This window comes from Ailuropoda melanoleuca, unplaced genomic scaffold (assembly GCF_002007445.2).
Source record: "Ailuropoda melanoleuca isolate Jingjing unplaced genomic scaffold, ASM200744v2 unplaced-scaffold1522, whole genome shotgun sequence".
Classification (NCBI taxonomy): Eukaryota; Metazoa; Chordata; class Mammalia; order Carnivora; family Ursidae; genus Ailuropoda; species Ailuropoda melanoleuca.
Window position 1 is genome coordinate 30,954 of NW_023184082.1, and position 23,327 is coordinate 54,280.

The 23,327-nt window shown below is 35.2% G+C and overlaps 1 protein-coding gene across 1 annotated transcript in view; it reads right to left on the bottom strand.

The window, feature by feature from the left end:
* The window catches only part of LOC100475443 (protein fantom), a 37,303-nt gene extending 14,459 nt beyond the window's left edge, over positions 1-22,844 (bottom strand). The window contains exons 1-9 of the mRNA XM_034650281.1: positions 22,022-22,844; positions 19,739-19,885; positions 18,363-18,436; positions 12,490-12,629; positions 7,220-7,326; positions 6,864-6,914; positions 6,002-6,181; positions 5,341-5,458; positions 1,029-1,481 (exon numbers count right to left, since the gene is read on the bottom strand). Coding sequence (XP_034506172.1) covers positions 1,029-1,481; positions 5,341-5,458; positions 6,002-6,181; positions 6,864-6,914; positions 7,220-7,326; positions 12,490-12,629; positions 18,363-18,436; positions 19,739-19,885; positions 22,022-22,102 — 1,351 coding nt within the window. The 5' untranslated portion in view covers positions 22,103-22,844. The remainder of the gene's footprint in view (positions 1-1,028; positions 1,482-5,340; positions 5,459-6,001; positions 6,182-6,863; positions 6,915-7,219; positions 7,327-12,489; positions 12,630-18,362; positions 18,437-19,738; positions 19,886-22,021) is intronic.
* Positions 22,845-23,327: the final 483 nt, after the last annotated feature.

The window sequence follows — 23,327 nt, forward strand, 5'->3', positions numbered from 1 at the left end:
GTCCTGCCACTGTTTTTTTTTTTTTTTTTGGTTTTGTTTTATGTTTTTTAAAGTGTACTTTTTTTAGAAGTTTTTATTTAAATTCCAGTTAGTTAACATACGGTGTAATATTAGTTTCAGGTGTACAATTTAGTGATTCAACACTTCCATACATCACCCGGTGCTCAACACAACAAGTGCCCTCCTTAATCCCCATCACCTATTTCCCCATCCTCCACTCCACTCACCTCCCTTCTGGTAACCAGCAGTTTATTCTCTAGAGTTAAGAGTCTGTTTCTTCGTTTACCAGCCCCCCCCCCCAATTTTTCCCCTTTGCTCGTTTGTTTTGTTTCTTAAATTCCACATGTGAGCAAAATCATATGGTATTTGCCTTTCTCTGACTGATTTTGCATAGTCATCCTTCCATTGCTTTAATCACATTTCTGCTTTAGCTACTGGCCTTCTTTGCTGTTCCTCCAACATGTCATGCTTGTCCCTCCACCTTGGTACTTGCTGCTACCTCTGCATGAAACATTCTTCCCCTGGATCCTGTCATGGATCTTTACTCAGGTCTTGACCAATGTCAACCACCATTAGCCTGTTCATTTTTCTTCATCTGATGAGATCTATATTTGTTTTATGGCCTGTCGTCCCCTCTAGAAGGTAAGCTACATGATGGCAGGGGCTGGGGGCTGTCTGTCTTACTTAGCACGGACCACTGTATTTCCAATGCCTAGTAACAGTAATAACATAAGCTCTTTAAAAATACTTGATGAATGTACTACAATTAATGTTTAATCAAAAAAGGGTATTAATATGGTAAATAAATATTTGCACTTATAAACTTTTAAAAAAATTAATAGCCATTGCACTGACACCACCAATGACATTTAGGATAGTCCAATCAACTGTGGGCAGGTCAATTAGAGAACACTGTCCGACCTTCAAGGCATCCTGAATCCTTAAGAGAAGACAGTAATGTAGAACAATATTAACATATAAACCAAATCAGTGATTCAAACATCCAAAGTTTATAAGATTGTACTTACCAACCAAACTTGCTGTGCAAAATATTCGACCACTTTTTTCTAGAATCTCATGGAATCTCAACTGACCTGCTGCAATTGTTTCATAATCTGTGCTGTAAGCTTGGTGGACCTCAAGAGTGATAGTATTCTTCTGAATATATTGTAAAAATAAGTCATTAACATGAACGAGATATTGAGAAGTGAAGTTATATTCTGGGCGAAGGCCTTGGACTATGGGAGTTGTCTGTAGCTCAAAATCATAGAAAGCATAGGTACAGAAAGTGACAGGCTCTTTATCTCCAGAAGCCTGTAAAACTTCAGAAGAAAAGGTTACTTTGTTGATATGGATTTCAAATAGGTTTTCGCCTCGTTCTAAGTGAATGGTTTCATCAAACTCATCAACAGAGTCATCTGGCATGATTTCTGGTTTAAATTTATACTGCTTGGTGCCATAGGCAATATCCTTTAATTGGGCTGCAAGAGAAGACACACAGTTTAGATATTTTTAAATATTGACATATGAAGATACAAACTGGCTTTTGAAGTGGTATGAAGTCTAAGTGTTTTGGTGAAGAGTCTCAATCTTAAATTCTATGACTACACTGTTTTTCTGTGAGTAATATTGTATTCTACAAAAATTCATCCTTTGTTTTGACAACACTTATTAACAGCAAACTTACAACTCCAGTTATAATACAGCCTGTACCAGGGTAAAGGAAAAAGAAAAAAGAAAAAAAGCTTTTGAATGAGCAGCTGAGGTAAATATTTGGATTCTCTCTATTCCTCTGTTTCTGCTTTATTATATTCTCTCCTTTAAAGTCAGGTTCTCTTTCCACTGGCTCCTTCCCTTCAGTTTATTAAAGTATCCACTTTTCTACTTTTGGGGTGATGGATATGTTTATTGCCTTGATTGTGGTGACGGCTTCACAGGGTAGCCATGGGCCCAAACTCACCAAGCTGTATGCCTCAAATATGTGAGGTTTAAAGTATGTTAATTGTACTTCCATAAAGCTGCTTTTTAAGCAGATATATCTCTTTCTAGATACACATTTTATCCCCACGCTACATCCAAATTTCTGGAAAAAGTAACGTATACTTGTGTCTACAACTGCTCATCTAACAGACACTCTTCGACCTCCTGCAAGGAGTATCTGCTTTACTTTTCTTATGAAACTGCTCCAGAAAAGGTCACCAATAATGAATTAATTGCTAGATGGAATAGACTTTCGTCCTTGTAGCACTTGATTTCCTTTGCTTCCTTGACATTGGTGGTCATTTTCCCTTTTATTGAACCTCTGCCCTACCCTGGTTTCCATGTCATCATCTACCCTGCTTCTCCTTCTACCTCTCTTGTCGCTTTTTTAAGGGTTTCTCTTTTTCTCATAGTTTGCTGGGGGTCCTGTTTTTATCCTCTTCTTAGTCTATATCTCCTTATGGGTAACCTCCATCTTTTATGGCTTCTGCTATTATCAATATGCAAAGACTCTCCTCTTTTTATTTTAAATCAGATTTATTTCCTGAACTCCAGACCCATATATCTCATGGCTTGCTGGGCCCTCTGTCTAGATATCCCGTAGCCATATCAAACTCAATATATCCAAAACAGAATACAATAAATGTAGAGTATTCTCTTCCAGTTATTTCTGTACTCTGAATCTCAAGCGCTGGTGTTAGCATTCATCCAGTTGCCTAAGCCTGTTGCCACAGAATCGTTCTAGTTTCTCTTTTTCTTAACTGTCCCCACATCCATAGGGTCACTACTATTCAACCCTGTCTCCTAAGGCTTTCCAAGTTTGTCCCTGTCCATTCTCTGTCCACTAATGCCACCTTACCTATATGCCCAGTGTTTACTACCCAGATTTTTATGGAACCCAAAGTGCTTCCTTCCTTCAAATCTTATTATTTCTAATAACTATAGCATAATCTCCAAAATGCAGTTCTGGGTGTATTACTGCCTACCTTAAAAATTGCTTCGTGGTTTTCTACACTATTAAGTTTCAAACTCTTCAGGGTGGCAAACAGGGCCTTCATGCTTTGGCTCTTCCTAGCCTTACCTGGAGAGATTCCCTCCTTTTACTAATTATGAGTTCCAAGTAGATGGATCTGCGTGCAGTTTTGCAAATGAAAGGCAGTGCTTCACATTTAGGGCATCTTAACCTGCATCCTCTATTGTCTGGAATGCCTTTCATTGCTTTTACTTAGTGGTGAATTCTGTCATCTTTAAAGATTCCAAACCTACTTTGTGGAGTCTTCCCTGAATCTTCAGGTTTAAATAGGCATTCTCTCCTCAATGTTTCCTTGGTATCTTCTGCATTTTCCTAGCTTCATACTCTTCATGGTCAAGTATAACTGTCTATTTATGTGCTCCATCTTTCTTTTAAAAAAAATATTTTATTTACTTATTTGAGAGAGAGAGAGCATGAGCAGGGGGCGGAGCAGAGGGAGAGGGAGAATTAGAATCCCCGTTGAGTGTGGAGCCTGAGGGTGGGGGTGGCAGACATGACAACGCAGGGTGATTCCAGGACCCAAGATCCTGAGCAGGGTGATCCCAGGACCTGATGAGATCATGACCCAAGCCGAAGTCAGATGCTTAACCAACTGAGCCACCCAGGCGCCCCTATCCTCTGTGCTCCATCTTATTAGTTCCTTGGGGGTGGTACCTGAGCTTTTTTCTTTTTTTCCTATTTGGATTCTCCCTGCCCAGCACGTTTGCTTAGGATGCATTAAGAGCGTGAGCATGTTTAAGGAATGAATCAATGAAGTTAGGGGACAGATGAAATATACCGGTGAAGATTTAGTACGACTAAAAGGCATGAAAATCCTAAACTAATGTGACCTCCTTGTTATTCAGGAAAATTCTATTAAGCAAATGTTTATTGAGTACTACTTGAGATAAAAGGTATATACTGCTCTTTGACTTTTAGAAAACCCTGTTCAGGCAGATAAAGATATTATTGAACTCCTCTACTTAGAGCAGTGGTTCTCAAAGTGTGCTCTGGGAACCCCGAGGGCCCCTGAAACTGCTCTGAAGGTTTGTGAGGTCAACACTATTTTTAAAAATAATCTTGACATGTCACTTGCCTTTTTCATTCTTATTCTCTCACAAGTGTTTAATGGAGTTCTCCAGACTACGTAATGTGTGATATCATAACAGATTGAATGCAGAAGCAGGTCTAAAAACCCAGCTGTTTTCTATTAAGGTATACACCAAAAAGTTTGCAAAAAAGTCAAACAATTAAAAAAATGTAAAACAATTTAAAACAATGTCATTCTTCTCAGTATTTTTTTTGTATGGAAAATACAGCTTTTAAAAAATAAATTCTGTAATTTATGTTAACATGTAATGGGTTTATTATTATTTTAGCATGACATAAAATAAATATTTTTAAAATTTCTCTTTTAATTCTTAATATGATAAGTAGAACCCATACAAGGCCTTTGGGATCCTCAGTAATTTTTAAGAGTGTAAAATTACTGCTGGCATCAATCATTTGAATTAAACATTGTATGGCAGGGGACATGAAAGAGAGACTAAGTACTTAGCCTCATAGGATTTATATTGCAGTCACAGGGAATATGCAAAACTCCAACAGTGAAGAACACTTACATAATATAATTCCCACACATATTTTCTGAGTACATAAGAGGAAAAATGGGGAGTACTGAGTCTAATGTTTTTCAAAGTATAGCCTTGCACCTGCATCTGAATGGCTCGAAGTTATTTCTAAATATATAGAATCATGAACCCCTGGGTCTCTAGGGGTAGGGCCCAGGAAGCTACACTTGAAACAAGTTCTTCATGTGATTTTCATACTTGCTCAAGTCTGGAAACCACTGCAAGGACACTTCAAGTAGAGGAATGGCTAGGAGTGGTCAGAGCCAGCCTGCTGGCAGAGGTATGCATTGCATTTAGTTAGATTTCAAAGCAGTGGAGAAAGGGTATATGTGGGTAGAAAGGAGGTTCAGTGGGGCAAAGGTACAGTGGTAGGACTGAGAATGGCTAATCTGATAAAGAGCCAACAGACTTGTTTGGATGAGATACATAGCTTGCTTAGAAGAGAAATGAGGAATGGGGTGGTGAAGTTAGTTCTGCGGTACTCTGTAAAGTACTTTGAAATTGTGCCTGCAACACTGAATCCGGAAAGCAATAGAAAACTACTAAAAATTCTTGAGTAGAGAAGAATCAGATAAAAACAACCTTTCTGGTAAATTCTCATTACTGCTATGAATTAGAAAAAAAAAGAGCAAAAAGAAATCGTGAGTGTAGATTTGGATGACATTTTCAACTATTGTAAAATCCATTCATTTAGGTAGTGTGGACAAAGAATCGTACCTTCTAGTTTCTGAATGCGAGCAGCTCTGCTATCAAGAAGATGAACATATTGTTCCACTTTGAGTTCATAATCTTGCTGCAAATTTTCCATCTTCTGGGTCACTGCTTCAACTTCCATCTCAAAAATAAGAGATTCAAGTTTTAATACTTAGGATTCATTCCATTTTCATTTTTTAAAGCAACTCTGACTCAAGCATTTCCTAGCTCCTGGGGATATCAGAAGCTGTAAACCATGGTTTTCAGACCTCAAATAGCTTACAGTTTAGAAAATTATGCTTGGCAATGTTCATAAATCAGAAGCAAAATTAACAAAACCCCAGATTCCATTTCATGGAGGTGATTTTCCTGTTTGTTAAAGGCTAAGATAACATGTGGTTGCGGCAGGATAGCTACAATGCATTTGCAGAATGTGCTAATACCAGCACAGGTGAATTCATGGCCGCAGTTTCTGCTCGAACACCAGGGCCTTTAAAAAAAATTACTTATTTTTAAACTATTTACTATTTACACTCTAAGCACCTAGTTACAAGGCCAAATTCCAGGCATGTGGTAATACATGATAAGAGATTATAACAGATGATGATACATAATACTGCTTAGAAAAGTAAATCATCAGTAGATCATAGAAAGCCTATTCTCTCGCCTTCGTGCAGCACATTACCTGATAATCTTTATTAATTTTATGTTGCATAATTAGCATGTTTCGCGTCTTTTCAAGTTCTTGCACTGTTTCTGCATGAGTTGCTTGTAGCTCTCTCATGGAATGTTCTAGATCTTTGTTAATTTTATTGTCCACTTTCTCTAAAAAGGAAAGGTCTCCATTTTTTTGTGATTTTTGAGCCTAAAACAAAAATATGTTTTATTACTGAAATAAGAATTTCTAAAATGTAATCATGTGAATTAATATAGATATAGTAAGGAACAATCATTAATTGAAAACAGATATATTTCCATTTTCCATCAGGAATAAAACAATCCTAATACATAAAATATATTTGGATAGACATTTGGAACAATTATAGAGAATTAAAAAAACAGTTTATGACTTCATGACATAGAGAAGAATCATGTACATTTATTTCCATTTCTTCAACTGATTAAAAGCTACACTGTGTTGATCTAAAGGGAAAGAAATGTATTTTCTTGTGTCTTTTTATAAATAACAGAATATCCTAGAACTGAAAAATATTCTGATAACATTTATAATTCAATATTTTATTTAAGATAATAGGGTGTACCAACGTCTCTTAGGACAGAAAATTATTGATTAGTTTTATAGGGAGGCATGTAAAAGTGAAATGTTTGTTACAGTTGGAGAAAGTGCTTTAAATAAGAGTTTCTGAGGTCTGTTTTAATGTAATTTTCATGTCATTATGAAATATGTATATGCTGTAACTAAATGTCACCTGACCACTTTCCTGAATAATTCATTCTCCAAGCATAAGGGTTATAGACAAGGGTCATCATTATGCTGAAACAGTTATATGTGGACATGAAATTCATGATGAAGTTCAGAAAGTTACCTTTATAAGCAGGAGAGCTTCACTCAATTCATCAGCATTTATATCACTCTCCTGCAAAAGACAGAGTAAGTAAAAGCTCACAATGAGATATTAATGGAAAGTACAAGAGACATTCCAACTATGCAGATTATCCTCATGGAGCATAAGCTGCCTGATACCATGAATTAAGAAACCAAGTGTAAGAGACATTCCAACTATTCAGAATCTCCCCCTGAAATGTAAGCTGCCTAATAGCCATGAATTAAGAAACTAAGTAATACATTTGTACTCTTTTGCTCTGTAGTTTGGTTTCCTCTGAGCATAAAATATTGAGATAAAAATTTGGCGATTATTTCCTAAATAAGAAAATCGTTCACCTGGTTGTAAAACTTCAGGCGGTGTTTAAGGTCATCAAGTTGTTGCTTTTGTTCCAGATACTGTAATTGTAGTTCTCTGTTCTCTTGAACGAGTTTCTCATTTTGGTCTTAAAAATAAAGTTGACACAATTAGAAAGGTAAGAGAGCATGAGGCATAAGAACACGTTTAAAATTAATTTAATTGCTAATACACACCAAGCTCGAACTAGTATTACTCTGGTCAGAGAGGAAATTGTGCCAGCACCTAGACAAAGGCAGTGAGAGAATGAGGAACAAACGAACACCATCATGTGTCTACCATATGATCCAGTTGCTTATCAAAAACTGAAGACTTAAGTTCACAGTATTAATATAAGGAAATTGTGGCCTCTGGGACTTCAAAGGAACATTCTATCTAAATACCTAAGAAAATATGTTTCTAAATCTATGATTTTTACTTACTTATTAAGGGTCCCGAAAGGCATGCAAAAAAAAAATTTTTTTTGTCTTTTAGCATTTTAATTGACTTCCTTAAGTTTTCTTTTCCCAATTTAGCATAAAGTCTTTTTTATTAAAACAACATAATTTCTCTGGTAATAACTAAACCCATAATTTTAATCCGCCACACTTTGAACAAATCTGTTAAGATAGGAGAAATGGATTCTCAGCCAGTGCATGGTAGCATCAGTAATAATTCATGTGTGCTATTTATTCATTGAGTTCGTGCTGTTAATTGGTAGGACATGTATTCAGAGCTCTTGTTAAGGAGTAGAGATAGGTTACGTTTGCCCGGGCACTCTTTCCCCTAAATCCATAAGCAAGAGCACAGAGTAGAGCCTCAGAAGACAGTAAAGAGACTAATTTTTTGCTCCCTGCATTAAACATATGTTTAACTTAAAAGAAAAAAAAAGCTAGCTAACAAATCTATTCTTTAGTCTCAAGTTCTTAAGCATACTCTTCAACAGAGTTCATTGTGGGGGTCAAGTATCCTTTTTGGCTCCCTGTAGCCTAACTCTAAACCATGTCATCCAAAGTGTCTCTACTAATCTCATCCTATTTTCGAAGATTTGTGTTTATCAAAAGTCCTCAAGTTATAGATTTTTGTTTCCATTTCTTAAAAAAAAAGCAAGCCAACACATTTGCCAAGAATTCCTTACATGAATACATTTGCACACTGAATGCATTTTATACAAAAATACGTTTCTGACTTTTATAATGCTTTGTGTTCCCAAGCTATAAATGCTACATGTAAGTGAAAATCGTAAATTACACAATTAAGAAGAAAGGGACTAAATTTGGATATTTTTAATGTCACACATTTCCTGGCAAATTAAAAAGGAAAAAAATGTGACTCTAGGGTATGCAGAGACATCTTAATATCAAATATATAAACATTTTTTATCTTATTGATGAAAGGTTAAAAGGTTATACTACAGTATAAATGGCTAATACTCGGTGACCTAAATGAGAGAGTTTCCAAATGTGAACAGTATTTGGAAATTTTGAAGGTAAGGTCAAATACCTGTCTTTAAATGAAAAATTAGGATTAATAATAAATATGAATTTGTAGAGGAGATAAACAACTTCTTTGGTTACAGAGTAGAATAAGAATGCGGAACGCTGTATTTTATGTTGATTAGGTTAAAAACTCTAGAGAGGAATGGTCAGGTAACAGGAAGAAGGTAAATACAGTAAGAAAAATGTATAACCAAAGGTCTTGAGGATGATATAATTTCCTTCTCTGGCCTGCAAGAAATGTACGGGTTGTGAGAATGAGGTAAAGGGTAAAGGACATGACTACTTGACCTTCATCCAGACACAGTGTATTTTGATTTCTACTTTTATGCTCTAGTTTTTCTGTTCTTTCAGTATTTCAGAGCAGGGTCCTAAGAATGATATGCTAGTAGGTATAAACAAACTTATTCAAATGTTTCTTCCTTTGTTGGTTTCTGTTTCCACAACAATGTCCCCGTTTCACTGACCTTTTTAAAACTAAGGCATTATTAGTGGGAAAATAACTTATTAGTAGAAGACATCCTGAATACCAGTACCTTTCTCTCTACTAAATTTTATGTAGAATTATCCACAATATTTTTCCTTTCTCAAACTGTTTATTGGGGGATAGAACTCCTGGCTCTTTAAAAAGCACGGAGACGTTATAGTTCAAAGAAGAGATAGACTTGCTGAATTATAATACGAAAAATCAAAGCATCCTGTACAAGATGAAAAATAACCTCCTTACCTTATGATTTAACAAAAAGCAGGTTAAGCTAAACAGCATTTTATTCAAATGAGATAACATTTTACTCTTTTAAAATTATGTTCTTCAAGCACACCATTAATAAGCAGAGTGCAGAGAACAATTCAACTAAACAATTTTCAGAGCTCCTTTGTGCTAATATCTTCAGCTGTGATCAATATAACCATATGCATTATGCTGAATTATGCATTTCAGCTAAAGATAGAAAGGGACTTTCAAAAGCAGGGCCTTTAAACACATGCAGTTAATTTAAGCATTAACCAAATGCAAACTGCATTTACATATCCTTCCCCACATATTCACACAATCTGAAACTAATTTGTACCTTGAATAAAGAGGTGAGTATTCTCTAAAAATAATTTGCCAGTTAGATGAATGACTCTAAGAACCCAGGGAAACATCTTCTGGCAAAGAACACTTGATACATGAAAAGGTAAATGTGTGAAGAGACTTCAAAGTAAAATGAAACAATTTCAAAATCTGTAATACAAAAAGGAACTTTCTAAATATTAAAAGACTTCCTTATATAATTTCAATTTTTTTGTTTAGTATTTCCCTGGAAAAAAATGGTTCAAGGCTGTAATATTTTTCTTATGATCTATTGTAACATTTTCACAAAAAAACTCCCAAATCTAAATCATCAGATCTATAAATTTCAGATAGTCAAGCAAAATAACTAAAATAACAATTGTATTAAAAAGATTCAGTTCTAGCAATTTTTCTTAAGAAAACAAATAAATGGGGGCGCCTGGGTGGCACAGTGGTTGGGCATCTGCCTTCGGCTCAGGGCGTGATCCCGGCATTATGGGATCGAGCCCCACATTGGGCTCCTCTGCTATGAGCCTGCTTCTTCCTCTCCCACTCCCCCTGCTTGTGTTCCCTCTCTCGCTGGCTGTCTCTATCTCTGTCGAATAAATAAGTAAAAAAAAATCTTAAAAAAAAAAAAGAAAACGAATAAATGTGTAAAGATTTGTGCAGAAAGATGTTTATGATACTTAAAAAAGCTGAAACTATTTAAAAACTCATCCACAGAAGATTGTTAAACAATCTTTGGTACATCCTCACATGGAAAACTATGACAGCCATTATAAATGATGATGATGTGGATTTACATTTGTACTCAAGGAACGATTTCATAATAAATAAAAAAGCACATTATAAAACTGTCCATGCATGTAGAAACAACTCTGGAAGGACATAGATAAAAATATTAATAATGATTGTCTTGTGGTTGTGTGATCGAGTGACTTTTAGAATGGTTTTTGTTTGTTTGTTTGTTTACTGGACTTTTTAAAATGGTTATATATGAATTATTTTTAATCATTCAAAAAATCCAAAGTCATAAAAACTAGTAAAAAAAAGATGAGGAATGGGTTAATGGTAGATTAAAATAACTTAGCAACTGTAGTTTTAATCATTTAAAAGAACCTTGGGAATTAATTCAACAGCAGATAGGTTTTAAAAAAAAGATCACCTAGATTCTATCTCCTTAAGAGTTTCTTTCCAGAGTCCAATTCGGATGTTTACAAAGAGTTTTAGAATTTTTAATATTTAGGGAAATACAGAAAGCATAGAAGTAAGACAGTTGTCCCCCCCCATTTCTCTTCCTTTGAGAATGAGTTGTTTACATTTGTCTTTGGAAAAGAGAGGGGGGAATACAGAGCACTTCTGCTTCCTTCAGTCAACAAGGATTTACTGAGCAACTACTAAACAAAAGCACTCTGTTAAGTATCACATGAAAATCAGGAACTATGTATCTTTGACATCAAAACCAGTCACAAATCATGTCACCATCTTATTCTCCTCACAATATTCTCAAGAAAAATTCATAAATAATTTTTCACAAAATTCAATCGCTTGGTAAAAAAATACTGCATATGTGTGTTTCACTGAAATTAAGACTACATTGATTTTAAGAAGTTTCCTGATTTCAGACTTCTTAAAATATTAAAAAAGGTCAGACTATAATTTTAAAATGTTACCATTTATAAGATCCATCCCAATTTCAGAGATCAAAATGGGGGAAAAAATCTCTCTTATAGTTCATAAAATATGGCATTGTGATCTAAATCGATACACAGAGTACTGACTAGATATGTAATTTTTATTTTTTACCTGAGCCTGCATTAAACTTTGAAATGCTCTCCTACAACAGAATTGCAAATGTTCAAAAGAAGCAACCTTATTATCGCATCACTTGGTTTATGAAGTGGATGAGCCACAGATACAACATTTGAAACAAATAATTTAATTCCCCTGTTGTGCATTTGTGTGTATAATCTACTAAATCAGACATCTACTTTAATTATAATTACTTTATTTCCATGAGATGAGAAGGGTGAGGTCTGTGACTCATATATGAAACTTATTAATGATTATTATTTTAGCAGGGACATCTTGACAAGTCTTCCTGGTATTTAAGTTCACTGTCACAGAGTAGATTTAGACATCTCATTATCACAAGAGATCTTCCCTGTTCGACCTATCAAAACTAGCAGGCAACCACTTCTGTTACTCTTGTCATATCACGCTGCTTTGTTTTTATTCCCGCTGCACTTGCTGCCAACTGACACGTTGCATATTTATTTAATTATTGTCAGTTTCTCCCCATTGAATTTATGTTGCATGAGGGCAAGGCCTTTGTTTTACTCACTGCTGTATCCCGTAGGACTTTTAACAGTGCCTAGCACATACTGGTGGCTCAATAAATGGTTGTTGACTGCTGAATACAGAAAGGCTCGACATTTAGGAAAACAAAACCAAACAAAACAAAAAATGAAAGGCAACCTGAATAAAAGTATCTCTGATGAAAGAATAACTCCTTTGCCATATCTGCTCGGCTGAGTAAATGGAAATTTGGAGCGACCAATAAACTCATGAAAGTGGAGGGCTGTTAATACGAGCTATGTCCCCCATATGCAGCAAGGTGCCTGGCAAAACAGTAGACGCCACAATCCGCGCTGAGTCCGTGAATAACAATGAGTAACACAGACGTCGGAAATGAATAAGTCAGTAGTTGCTCTATATGTACCTCTTTCGGTTTTGAATCTGTCAAGGATTTCAGTTTTGTCTGTTAGGTCAGATTTTAAGGCAGTCTCGAGTTGAGCGATCTGTACTTTCAGCTGCTGTTCCTTTAACTTCCATTGCTCTTCGTGGGCAGCACTGAAGGCACTGCAAAACACACGTGACATGCAAGGAGAGCCTGGAAATCAGCTTCGACCGAAAATACGAAGAGAAAAGCTTTTAGTGGCACAGAGACCACTGTCATCATGTCTTAGGAATTAAGTAAACATATGCTGGTCTGCTGCTGTTGAAACCGAGGCGCCTTTCTCAGGCTGCGGTTAGGAGACATGAAAGGGTTTGTGGGATGAGCAAAGGAACTGGCCTTAATTTAGAGCTCTACAGTCAGAAAAGTTGGCAGTGTGCAGCTTTTGTGGGACTAGGAAAGGAATTCAGATACTGTACATACTCCAGAGGAATCTGCAAATGCAAACCTCAGCCATCGGCTTCGGATAAAACTCTTCTCTCCCACATACAAACCCTCTTAATACAGAGAAGAGGGGCTCACCACCTGATCTGCACTTTCAGAATCTGAAACTTCTACTGAGTCTGTGCTAATAACACGGTCACAAAATTCTGGCCAGGAAATGACAGCACACTGAACGACAAGAAAGTAATTCTGCTGCAAAGAAGTACTGATAATGTAGTTTTTTATCCTAAAACACAAACAGCAATAACCGGCTAAAAACAGAGTTTTACTTGTAACACGACTGGGATGAAAACCCAGCGAGAACACCCTGGTAAGAAGGATGAAGACAGAAATGTTATTCCTCAGTTAAAGTGTAGCAGTTTAAACTCTTGTTACAATCTACTAATGATGAAATCCCAGTATTCATTTAAGCCAGTAGCTCCTGAACGCTGATCAACTAAACACTGGTGCTAGACCAGCTGCACTAAAAACACTCAGGGAGATTTAAAAATGAAGGTCCTGGGGCCCAGGAATTCATAGTTTTAAAAAGCTTCCCCAGGTGATAGCCAGGTTTTGGAAAAACTGATCTTGATCTGTATTTCAGCAGAAAACTATTATCTGTGAAGCTTGATATGACTGAATAATTATCAGCAGCTTTGACCCTTCTCCTTATCTTAAACCTGGTAAATGAAACAAAAATTTATAAAACCTGGTTTTGTACTGATGATGAAGTAAATGGAAGAAAAACTTGTTACTGAAAATTGCCCTTAATGTTGCTCCTAGTTAGTCTCGAGGTTTTATTCCAAAACAGATACTTTTCTGGGAGGCATAGCTTTCAGAGGAAAAGAATTGTGTGTCTATTTTACATTTTAAATGTTTTTATTGCATTTAAAATAATACGAACTTAAAAAAAATTGAATTCTAGAAGTTTCTCTAAATATGACATCTGTTTCTTCTATCAATGTTCTCATTTCACATATGGAATCCTGAGAAATGCATGGACCTATATACGAATATTTTAAGTTAATTTTATCAGAGGTACAATTACCTAGACTTACACGAAATCCAAACAAAGTATGTACTTTAAATATTAAAGAATATTCTTTTACATTTCCAGTTTTTAAAATAAAGAACAAATATGATTTTTGTGTCTGGTCAAATTATGTAAACCAAACACACACACACATACACAAGTGTGTGTGTGTGTGTTGTATTATTAAAAACATGTATTACCCGGAAAAAAAATTAGCGTGATGAAATAGGCACAATTATACATTATATCAGACGCCAAAAATTAGAAACAGTAGTGTTCCAATAGCATTAGTACCAGCAAAAAGATCACCAACAGTTAATCTGGCAGAAACATCAGAAGCTGTATGTGTTTAAATTAAGAACAATTTAGCAGCCTGGTTTTTCCAAACCCACAAAATACTAGTGTAAATCAGCATAAGTCAATCTGAATTTAGCCCACTGCTATCTTCCCTCTAAATTTAGGATTACATTCCACTGGAGTTTCATGAGGAATTCCTTTTGAATTTACTGTATTCCTGTATGCTTGGAGCCATCTGTGTAACTATAAATGGTGAACCACATCTGGCTCCATTTTCTTTGTAAAGGCTGTGTACATGATTAAATCTGCATATGAGAACAGTCTTTGAGAACCTTTTATTCATGAAAATGTTTTTGTATATTGCCTACAGTGACAACTGGAGGGGGGAATCATACTTGGTCTGTGTGCACATTTCATTATTACAGTCTGTTGCAGAAGTGAGAAAATGTCAATCTACAGTCGAATGCCCATTGGTGTCTGTGGTCACTGGCATGGCCCCTGGCAGGCATGGGTCAGCATACACACGGCTGAACAACAATATGACCAGGGAGAAATAAGAGCTGAAGAATTCATCTCCACCCTAAGGCCTTCTTTCTTACAGAAAAAATTCCATGTATTCCAATGTCTAAGGGCCCCCTAATGTGAGAGAAAGGGAAGAATAAGCACTAAGTCACCCACAAAGAAATCCATAGGTGCTTTAGTTAGGACCTAACAGAAGTTAGATATGTATTTACGTAGGGATATTGCACTTACTGAAAGATAATGATGCTCCCAATGCACTCAGTTCAGTGCAAAGTGCTCCTGTTCGATCACATGAGCTTTCATGACTCCTACAGGATTGCAGGGGACAGGTGCTCACTTTACAGAAATGGACCCCAGAAGGTCTATGGTGGTCAGCAGTACTCCACTAAATTCTGGATAATAGATGACTACTAATTACATAGTAAAAACCAATTCTTAAAAGGGTTAATACCATCTTCAAAAACTAGACCAACTCTTTTAAGTAGGTATTAGATTACTGTCTCTCAGGGAGTTAATACCTTAAAATCACCTCTATCAGATTCTCTGGATCCTATCCCCAATGGACCATCCCGAATTGGGTGGTGGTGGGAGTCAGGGGAGGGAGGTTCCAAAGGGGTGGTGAAACCTACATTCTGCTGTTTTCCGGGTTAGACATATATACTATGGTGGAAGGACTATTGTATTCATCAGTTACACCACCCCAAAACTCTACTAACTTCAAAAATGGGACACAGCTTTACAATACTGTAGTATAAATTTCTCTCTGACCACACAGATTTAACTGCAAAAAGTTTATTCTGAATTTTTAAATGGAATATTTCTTAAAGTTATACCTATTTCTTGGCATTGTATCAAAAATGTTCCTGCATATTAAAACAAGCTCATACCAAATACTAACATGAAGGTTTTATCTTACCAGATGATTCTCTAATATGTCATATGTCAAGTAATAAACACATTCAAAATTTCATTTGGAAAAGGAAGATGAGAATGTAATCTGCAAATCATATTTTTCTCCTGAAAACTAGCCAATTTTGAATAACAAACAAATGCTCTCCTTTAAAAAAAACATGCTATCACTATGACTAACCAAACAGGGAGTAAAATTTATTTAGTTTTTGATGAGCACTTGTTGTTGGCAATGATGAGTAACAGTGCCATGAAACACAAGAGCTGTAAAGAATCTTAAGGACCACGATGATTTTTGTAGAAGTTTCTCCAACTCTGCTTCTGAAAACATAATATATATTAAAAATTTGTATTAGAGAATTTTATAGCTCTATTTGCTATCATGTGTGATTGCTGGGTTTTGTGCTTAAGTGACATTTTTTTTTTTGACACAAAATATTTTGACACTTACTACACACATTTACTTCCATATATCTCACACAAAATTCAAGTATAGGCAGCATAATGAAGTCTGTTTTTAATGTGACAGGAAAAAAATGTAGCTCAAGCATAAAACATTAAAAAAAACCTTCAAAGTCAGATTTACACTCTCAGATCATCTTCTAATATGAAGAGATAAAGTTTCATGGTGATAAAGTAAATATGAGAAAAACATGTCTCTCTCAAAATTCCATTTATGCATTATTCCCAGCTAAGTTTAATGTTTTTTATTCCCAGAAGGTATGTTCAGTAAATCCTCAAATTGGGAAGTAGAAAATGTATAAGTAATGGCCAAATGGCACCTATTTTGTTGTATTAAGACCATGTTAAATTATTTGAAATTACAAGATGTTGAAGATAAATATAAATCAATAAAAATTTCTGACTGTATGGTAGTTCTATTATTCCATAAACATTTCCCTTCCACAGAATCAGTTTTCCTGTGAAATTAAAATCAGAGAGATAGTGAAGCACAGTGAAAAAAATTCAAGTTTTAGAGTCAAAAGAATTGGGTTTGGGTCCCAAAAGAATTGGGGTTGGGTCCAACGCCATGTGACTGTACAAGTCTCAATTTTTCTTGAGCCTCAGTTCCCTCATTTCTAAAATATGGGGACAACATCATTTTCTCTGCCCTACAATGCAGTGGTTGTGTGACCTCCATACTGAAATTTGGAATTTTCAAACCCATAACTACTACTTAGTTATATATCAATATAAACCTTGTTTTGTTCTACAGAAATGAAAATATAAAACAGGAAGCATAATAAATGCTTTAGGTAAAATTAATTGGAGTTGATGAGAAAGATGCCAGAACAAAGCAAATAGGGCCAAATGAGCTGGAAGGGGTCCAAGGCAGATCCCACATAAAGAGTTTTAGCCAGCCTATCCTTGTTGCAGAGCCCCAGCTACTATTTTAACTGATGTCTGAATCTGCCATCGGTAACTCTTAATAAAATGAGCCACTGTGCAAAGATAATCAACAGTAGTAGGTAAACAACATAGATGATCCGTGCCACTGGAATGATGTCGAACAATAATCTAGGTATCTTTTCAAAGCAAAAATAAATAAAAGCCTAAATCTACACTCTTTAGGTATGATTTGTTTAATTTATAACATGTAAATTTAGTTTACAAAACATCCAAAACATACAGTTAAAAACAGGTGTGTCTGTACGTCATCAGATGGCTACTTTCTGATGTTTCAGAATATTATCAATAGAAGCTGTTGAATATCAGCTCTAACATATATCTTCTTATACATATTAAATTTACTTACATGTAAAACTGTATTTATCCTTTATCAGTTATTGTATACTGAAAAGACTCAAAAATACACACGTATACACAGACACACACACACAGATATCTGTACTGCTTAACTAAGCTTAGTGGTGGTGTAGAATTTTGTTTCTAACGTTATCAGAAGGGATTAATTTTTAAAATGCCATCACTATGAAGTAGATTAAAAACAAAACTGAAGCAGCTCTTTAAAATTTATCTTGAAGGGTGCCTGGCTGCCTTGGTTGGAAGTGTGTGTGACTCTTCAGCTCGGGTCCTGAGTTTGAGCCCCACGTTGGGTGTAGAGATTACTTATGTAGATAAACAAATTTATCTTGAGATAAAGATACTTGTCTTTCTTTTTATAAGGAACAGAGATAACTGTAAGTGCACACTTTTGTTTTCCACCAAGGGAATTGCTTTCGGCTAATAGGCCAGGTAGTCCCGCGGAGGAGACCAGGGCGTGGAGAGACCAGAAGAAGTGCAAATACAAGCTCTATCACTTCACGGGTTTAAGAGTGTAGGCAAGTTACTTGATTCTGTTTTATTTTCATTGTCTGCAAAATGGGCATTTATGAAACCTACATTTCCAGGTGGTTGTGAGAAATTTATAATAATGTATGAAAAAGCATTTAGCAGAGTGCCTGCTTGCTTACAGTCTATAGTCAATAAATGGTAATAGCAGTTGTTACTGGCAACAAAGTAATATGGTTTTCTAGTCATAGACTACTGCTCAGCTTAAAGAACTTTTTACCGATGCCTAAAAAAACCTTATTTTTCTTTTATAACACATATATATTTCTTGCAATCATCCATTGCTAACTTTTTAATCAATATTAGATATTCTGACACCCACTGCTTTGATATAAAAGATCTCAAACAAGAGAATGAGAGAACACATGTAATCATGATTTACCTGTTATAAAGTTTATCGTAGTTTTCCTTTAAAAGTTCCCGTTCCTTTTCTAAATCATTAATTCTATCCTGCAGCTAAAATGAAAAGAATATGCACATTAGATACTTGTCAAATAAAACCACACGGGGGTAAAATAACATGAGAGGAGGCTAAGATGTTTTAGTCTTGACTTCTAAATTGCAGCTGCTAACTAGTCAACTTTTATTGCCTGTATTTTATTTAGCATTGGTTTTTTCCAAGTTGTTAAGTAAACATGAAATTAATATTTCTGTTTTAATTTAGTAGAAATGTATGCATTGCTTTATGGTGACATGTGCCAAAACTCAATAAAGAATGTGTTAAAAGTTTGCTATGAAGTCTGGGAAACAATATTTTTAACTTTCCTCCCTGATGAATTCCATCATTATATTCATTTTGTATTAATTTCCAATTGGCCCATAAAAAATAAAAGGATTAACTTTTCTTTTAGTTTGTGGTTCAAACAAATTGAGTCAATCACAATTCATTCTGAAGACACAATTTCTTACATTACCTGGAATTTACAAAGAGCCAGCAGCACATCTTTTAAATAAATGAATGAATAAAATAGTATACCTTGTTTTATCCTAATGAATATTCTTAGAAATAAACTCAGGACAACCATTATAGCTTTATGACTACAGTGCAGCTTTCTGTATTTATTCCTAGCATTCATGTTTAAGTTTTATTCACCAGTATATTTTGTAGTTACAACCTTTTCCCGTGGGTCAGTACTCTTAAAATTCATTTCCATGTTCATAATTCCCTTTCGATGCTAGTTTGAGACACAGTAAGGACTCTCTAACGATCAGAACAGAACGTAGGCATCTCATTTCATTGCCATTCTCTTTAAGAACAAGTTTAAAAGATGACAGAAAGAGACTGTGCTAGCTGGGAGGCAGGAGTAGCAACAATAATAGAAAGATGAGTTTTCAAACAACTTCCTAGAAAAAAATGGAATAATTTCACAGAACTGCTGCTTTTGCAGAACAGAATAGCCTTCTCAGAAACAGATGTGTATGCATCTAATGTGGTCTTGGTATCTCAAACGGCTAATGAGATGTTAAGGCTGAGAAAGTTAAGTTCCACAGGTAAGTTACAAAATGTTATATGTTCTTTTTCCTCGAGAGTCCATCCTTCAGGTAAACAGCGGTTACCAGCAAGTTTGCAAGTAGTTTTAGGCACCAAGCTGGCACGCATCTAACAGACTCACTATATTTTGCTGTGCTCAAAGCCTCATTTATGTAGTTTAGGATGTTTAAATAAACGTACTATTTGGAATATCTCTGTTTTACTTTTTTGAAACAGTGACAGAAGTTTTAACGCAAGGAATGGCTAATCGACTTTTGGGAGCTTACCTCTTCTATTCTTCTTTCAGAAAATGTCATGGAATGTAATTGTTTCTCAAGACTGCAGCATTTTAAACGCTGCTCCTTGAGTTGCCTATTTAGCTCATCTCCGTTTGCCATCAAGGCATCATGGCTGATTCGGAGACTTCTTTGCTTCTAAAAAAACAAAAAGAAAATCTTTTCGAAATTAATTTTGGATTCTGTGTTAGATAAGTGATTACAATTTTTAAGTGAATTTACTCCTAAAGCTCACATTATACAGTTTATTCTTCACCTCACAAACAATGTACATGTGCTACTTGTCCATGGAGACGCTCTTGACCTAAGTGTATAATTAGGGAAAAAAATATAGGATTATCTTAGCACAGAGTCACATAATGCAAACTTCTTGTCCTTTATTTTATTTCCTCCTAGTTTTTGACTGGTTGATTAGTGACCAGTGAGTAAATTAGTTTTAGCATTTTTTTTCTTTCTGCTGTGGTTACAGTGGTTGGGCATGCTGTCTAAAAATGCTGCCACATGGGTCAAAATAAATGTTGACCATAGATAATCAAACTTGAAAGGATTCGTCACCACAGCACATAAACAGCCTAACAGAAGGTTGTTTTAATACAATTAGGTTAAAATTTTCAACTCAGTAAAATAGTTACTGAAGTCTTAATTTTTTAAAACAGGTTTTTCTTTTTATTTATTTATTTTAAAGTAATCTCTATGCCCAACATGGGGGTGAACTCACCAATCTGAGATTAAGAGTCACACCCTCTACTCACCAAAACAGCCAGGCATCCCAATTTCTTAATTTTTAAAATGGCTTTTATGAATGCTTTAAATTCAAAGTTATGTTCTAAAATGCCACATGCTTTTTTTTAATAAATAAAAAGATGATCATACTAAAGTCTTTTCAGAGAGACCATACGACCATAACATGTAATGGCTCATCTGCTAATTAATATCACTTACATTCTACTGAAGTTCTCCAATCATTTACAGGAAACATGGCTATTGAGTAACTTGAGTTCAATTTTTGTTAATCTTGGTATTATCATAGCACGCTATCTTTAACCAGCTTTTCCTGGGCTTCCTACATTCACTGAAGCTGTTGGCCTGAACCTCTCAAATCTTTCTTTACCCAAAATCAATCCCCCAAAGAGGAACCTGTGCCATGGCAGACACTTTTCCTTGTTGGTCTTTGAACAAACACATGGCAGCACTGTTATATGCAAGTCAAAATGGTCAAAGTGACAAAAAAATGTAAGCTCACTTTTTATTTCCTTTCCTAATTCTCCAAGTTCGAAATGGCCCTCAGCTCCATGTTTTCTTAATCTCCCTCTTCTATCTACGGGCAGACAGTGCTATTTTCTCCATTCTCCAATTCCTCTTCTATCTCAACCCTCATATTTATATGGAAGATAGTTATTACTTCATATTTAAGGAGTTCTTGCAGGAACACTAACCAAAGTACATTTTAAAAATATTTATCAAATTCAATAGTAAATTTAGGCTTCAGATGACCCTATGCTTTCCATCAATTTACTGCTTTCCTTGTCTCAGTACTTCAAAGAAAGTACTGCTTAATATGAATTCTGCTCATCTGGAATGTTTTGGAGTTCATTAATTCCAGAACCTATGTTAATTATGCAGTGCCAATAAACAGGCATCTTCTGATGGCAAATTCCTCTGGGGCCACAATCCTAAGGCAGCCATGGGGATGAAGAGTCCCAAGTATTGTCAACCTGAATAGTCAAAATTTAAAACAAATACACTGAGAGTTGACATGATGGGTACTCAAATATTTTGTGATAATGGTAGATAGTGACAAAACAAAACAAAACACCACATCAAAGAAACATCGAGCAAAACCTAATCACTCGTATTTTTAACTTGATGTATCTTGGATATCTCATAAATGCTTATAACTGAAGATAGCTGCAAATACATCTAACCCTTTGGTGCTATGTGCCTATATGAAATCAGATAAAAAGAGTTAAAAATACATTTTCTTGGCATGAGATAATTTATGATAAATATGTTTATTATTTTGAGATGACACAGATATTTATGAAAATTCCAAGCAGTTATTTCTTTACTCATTAAGTTATAAATTACAAATGATATATGAAGTGAAGTCATACACATTTAAGAAAAAGAGCATCTTTAAAAAAACTTTTAAGTGTTATGACCATTCTATTTAAAAAATACAACTTAAACACTATCTTTGATAGTGTATCTATGTATACACAAAGATAACTTTGTATCTATGTATCACCATAATAAAATAAATGATCACAGTACCTCTTGAAGCTGAATAAATTTTCCTTCCATTACTGAAAGAGCATTGCTTTTCTCCACTAGTTGTTTATGAAGCTTAATCATTTCTACATTGTCCCGAATGTTTGACCTTCAACAATGTGTTTAAGAAAACGAGAGACAGAGTAAAAAAAAAATGCAAGGCAAAAGCAAAAAATCTGGTGGAATCACAATTTTTCATTGAAATGTTATCTAGGTTTTCAGTTTATTATACACTTAGGATAGATTATTTAAAACCAACCGATCATTGTTCTTTAAATTTCATAAACTCATAGACTCTCAGAGTTTGAAGGGAGACTCAAATTTGAGGACCTGTGTCACCTCTACAACAACTGATAATATGCGCTTAAAACCCTTTTACAGCATCCTGAAAGATGGTGCAAAAGGACATCAGTCTATAGCACAGCAACAAACTTCATACTTACTTTAAGGACGACGATCATACCACTTTTTCCCTAAGAGAAAAATATGCAAGACAGCCACTCATCTTCCTACCACTCCCTTGAAACAAATGGTATCATAAGATTACCATTTATTGGAGTTTCCTCCTGGAGTTTCAACTTTTCAAAATATTTCCCAAAAAAGTGACTTAGCATTTTATACTAATAATGCCCAAAGCTGGCATTTAAATACGTTGCAGATGTGCCTTTAGCTGTAAGAGATCATTTAACATCCACAGGGTATGTAGAAACTCTATATGTGCAATAGCAGTTTGTATTTTCCCTACTGAGATTAAAGCAAATGTAGAATTTAACAGGAAGATCTTGTTAAAGGTTAATCATAGATCTAAATGAATACCCGTTTTCAAAAGACATTTACTTACCTAACAGAGAAAGGCTCCTTACTTTAAAACGTTTTACATTCAAAAGTATTTAAAAAATTGTGAAGCTCAGTTTTAGACTTCATTTCTTTAAAAAAATAAACATCAAAATTTTAAATTCAGAAACTTATTTCAGTATTGAAAGTAAGTAATTTTACTTCCAAAACTTATCTAGTGTACACATATTGGAAAAATTGTCACAATGCCCTACTGGAACCAGAAAACGGACTACAAAGCTCACACATCTGTAAACCAGCTGAGGACTTGAAATACTTAATTTTCCTCTTTGATATTTGAAAGTTCATTGTATTTTGGCATCGGACAGTTAGTTGTCCTCACACAGAAGATAAACAAGTCCAAGAACCTGGATCTTACCCAGGATACAGTCTTAACACAATGTTAAAATAATTATGTGTCTAAAACACGTTATCTAGTAGTTCTGAGCACACAGTCACAGTACACTCATGATTC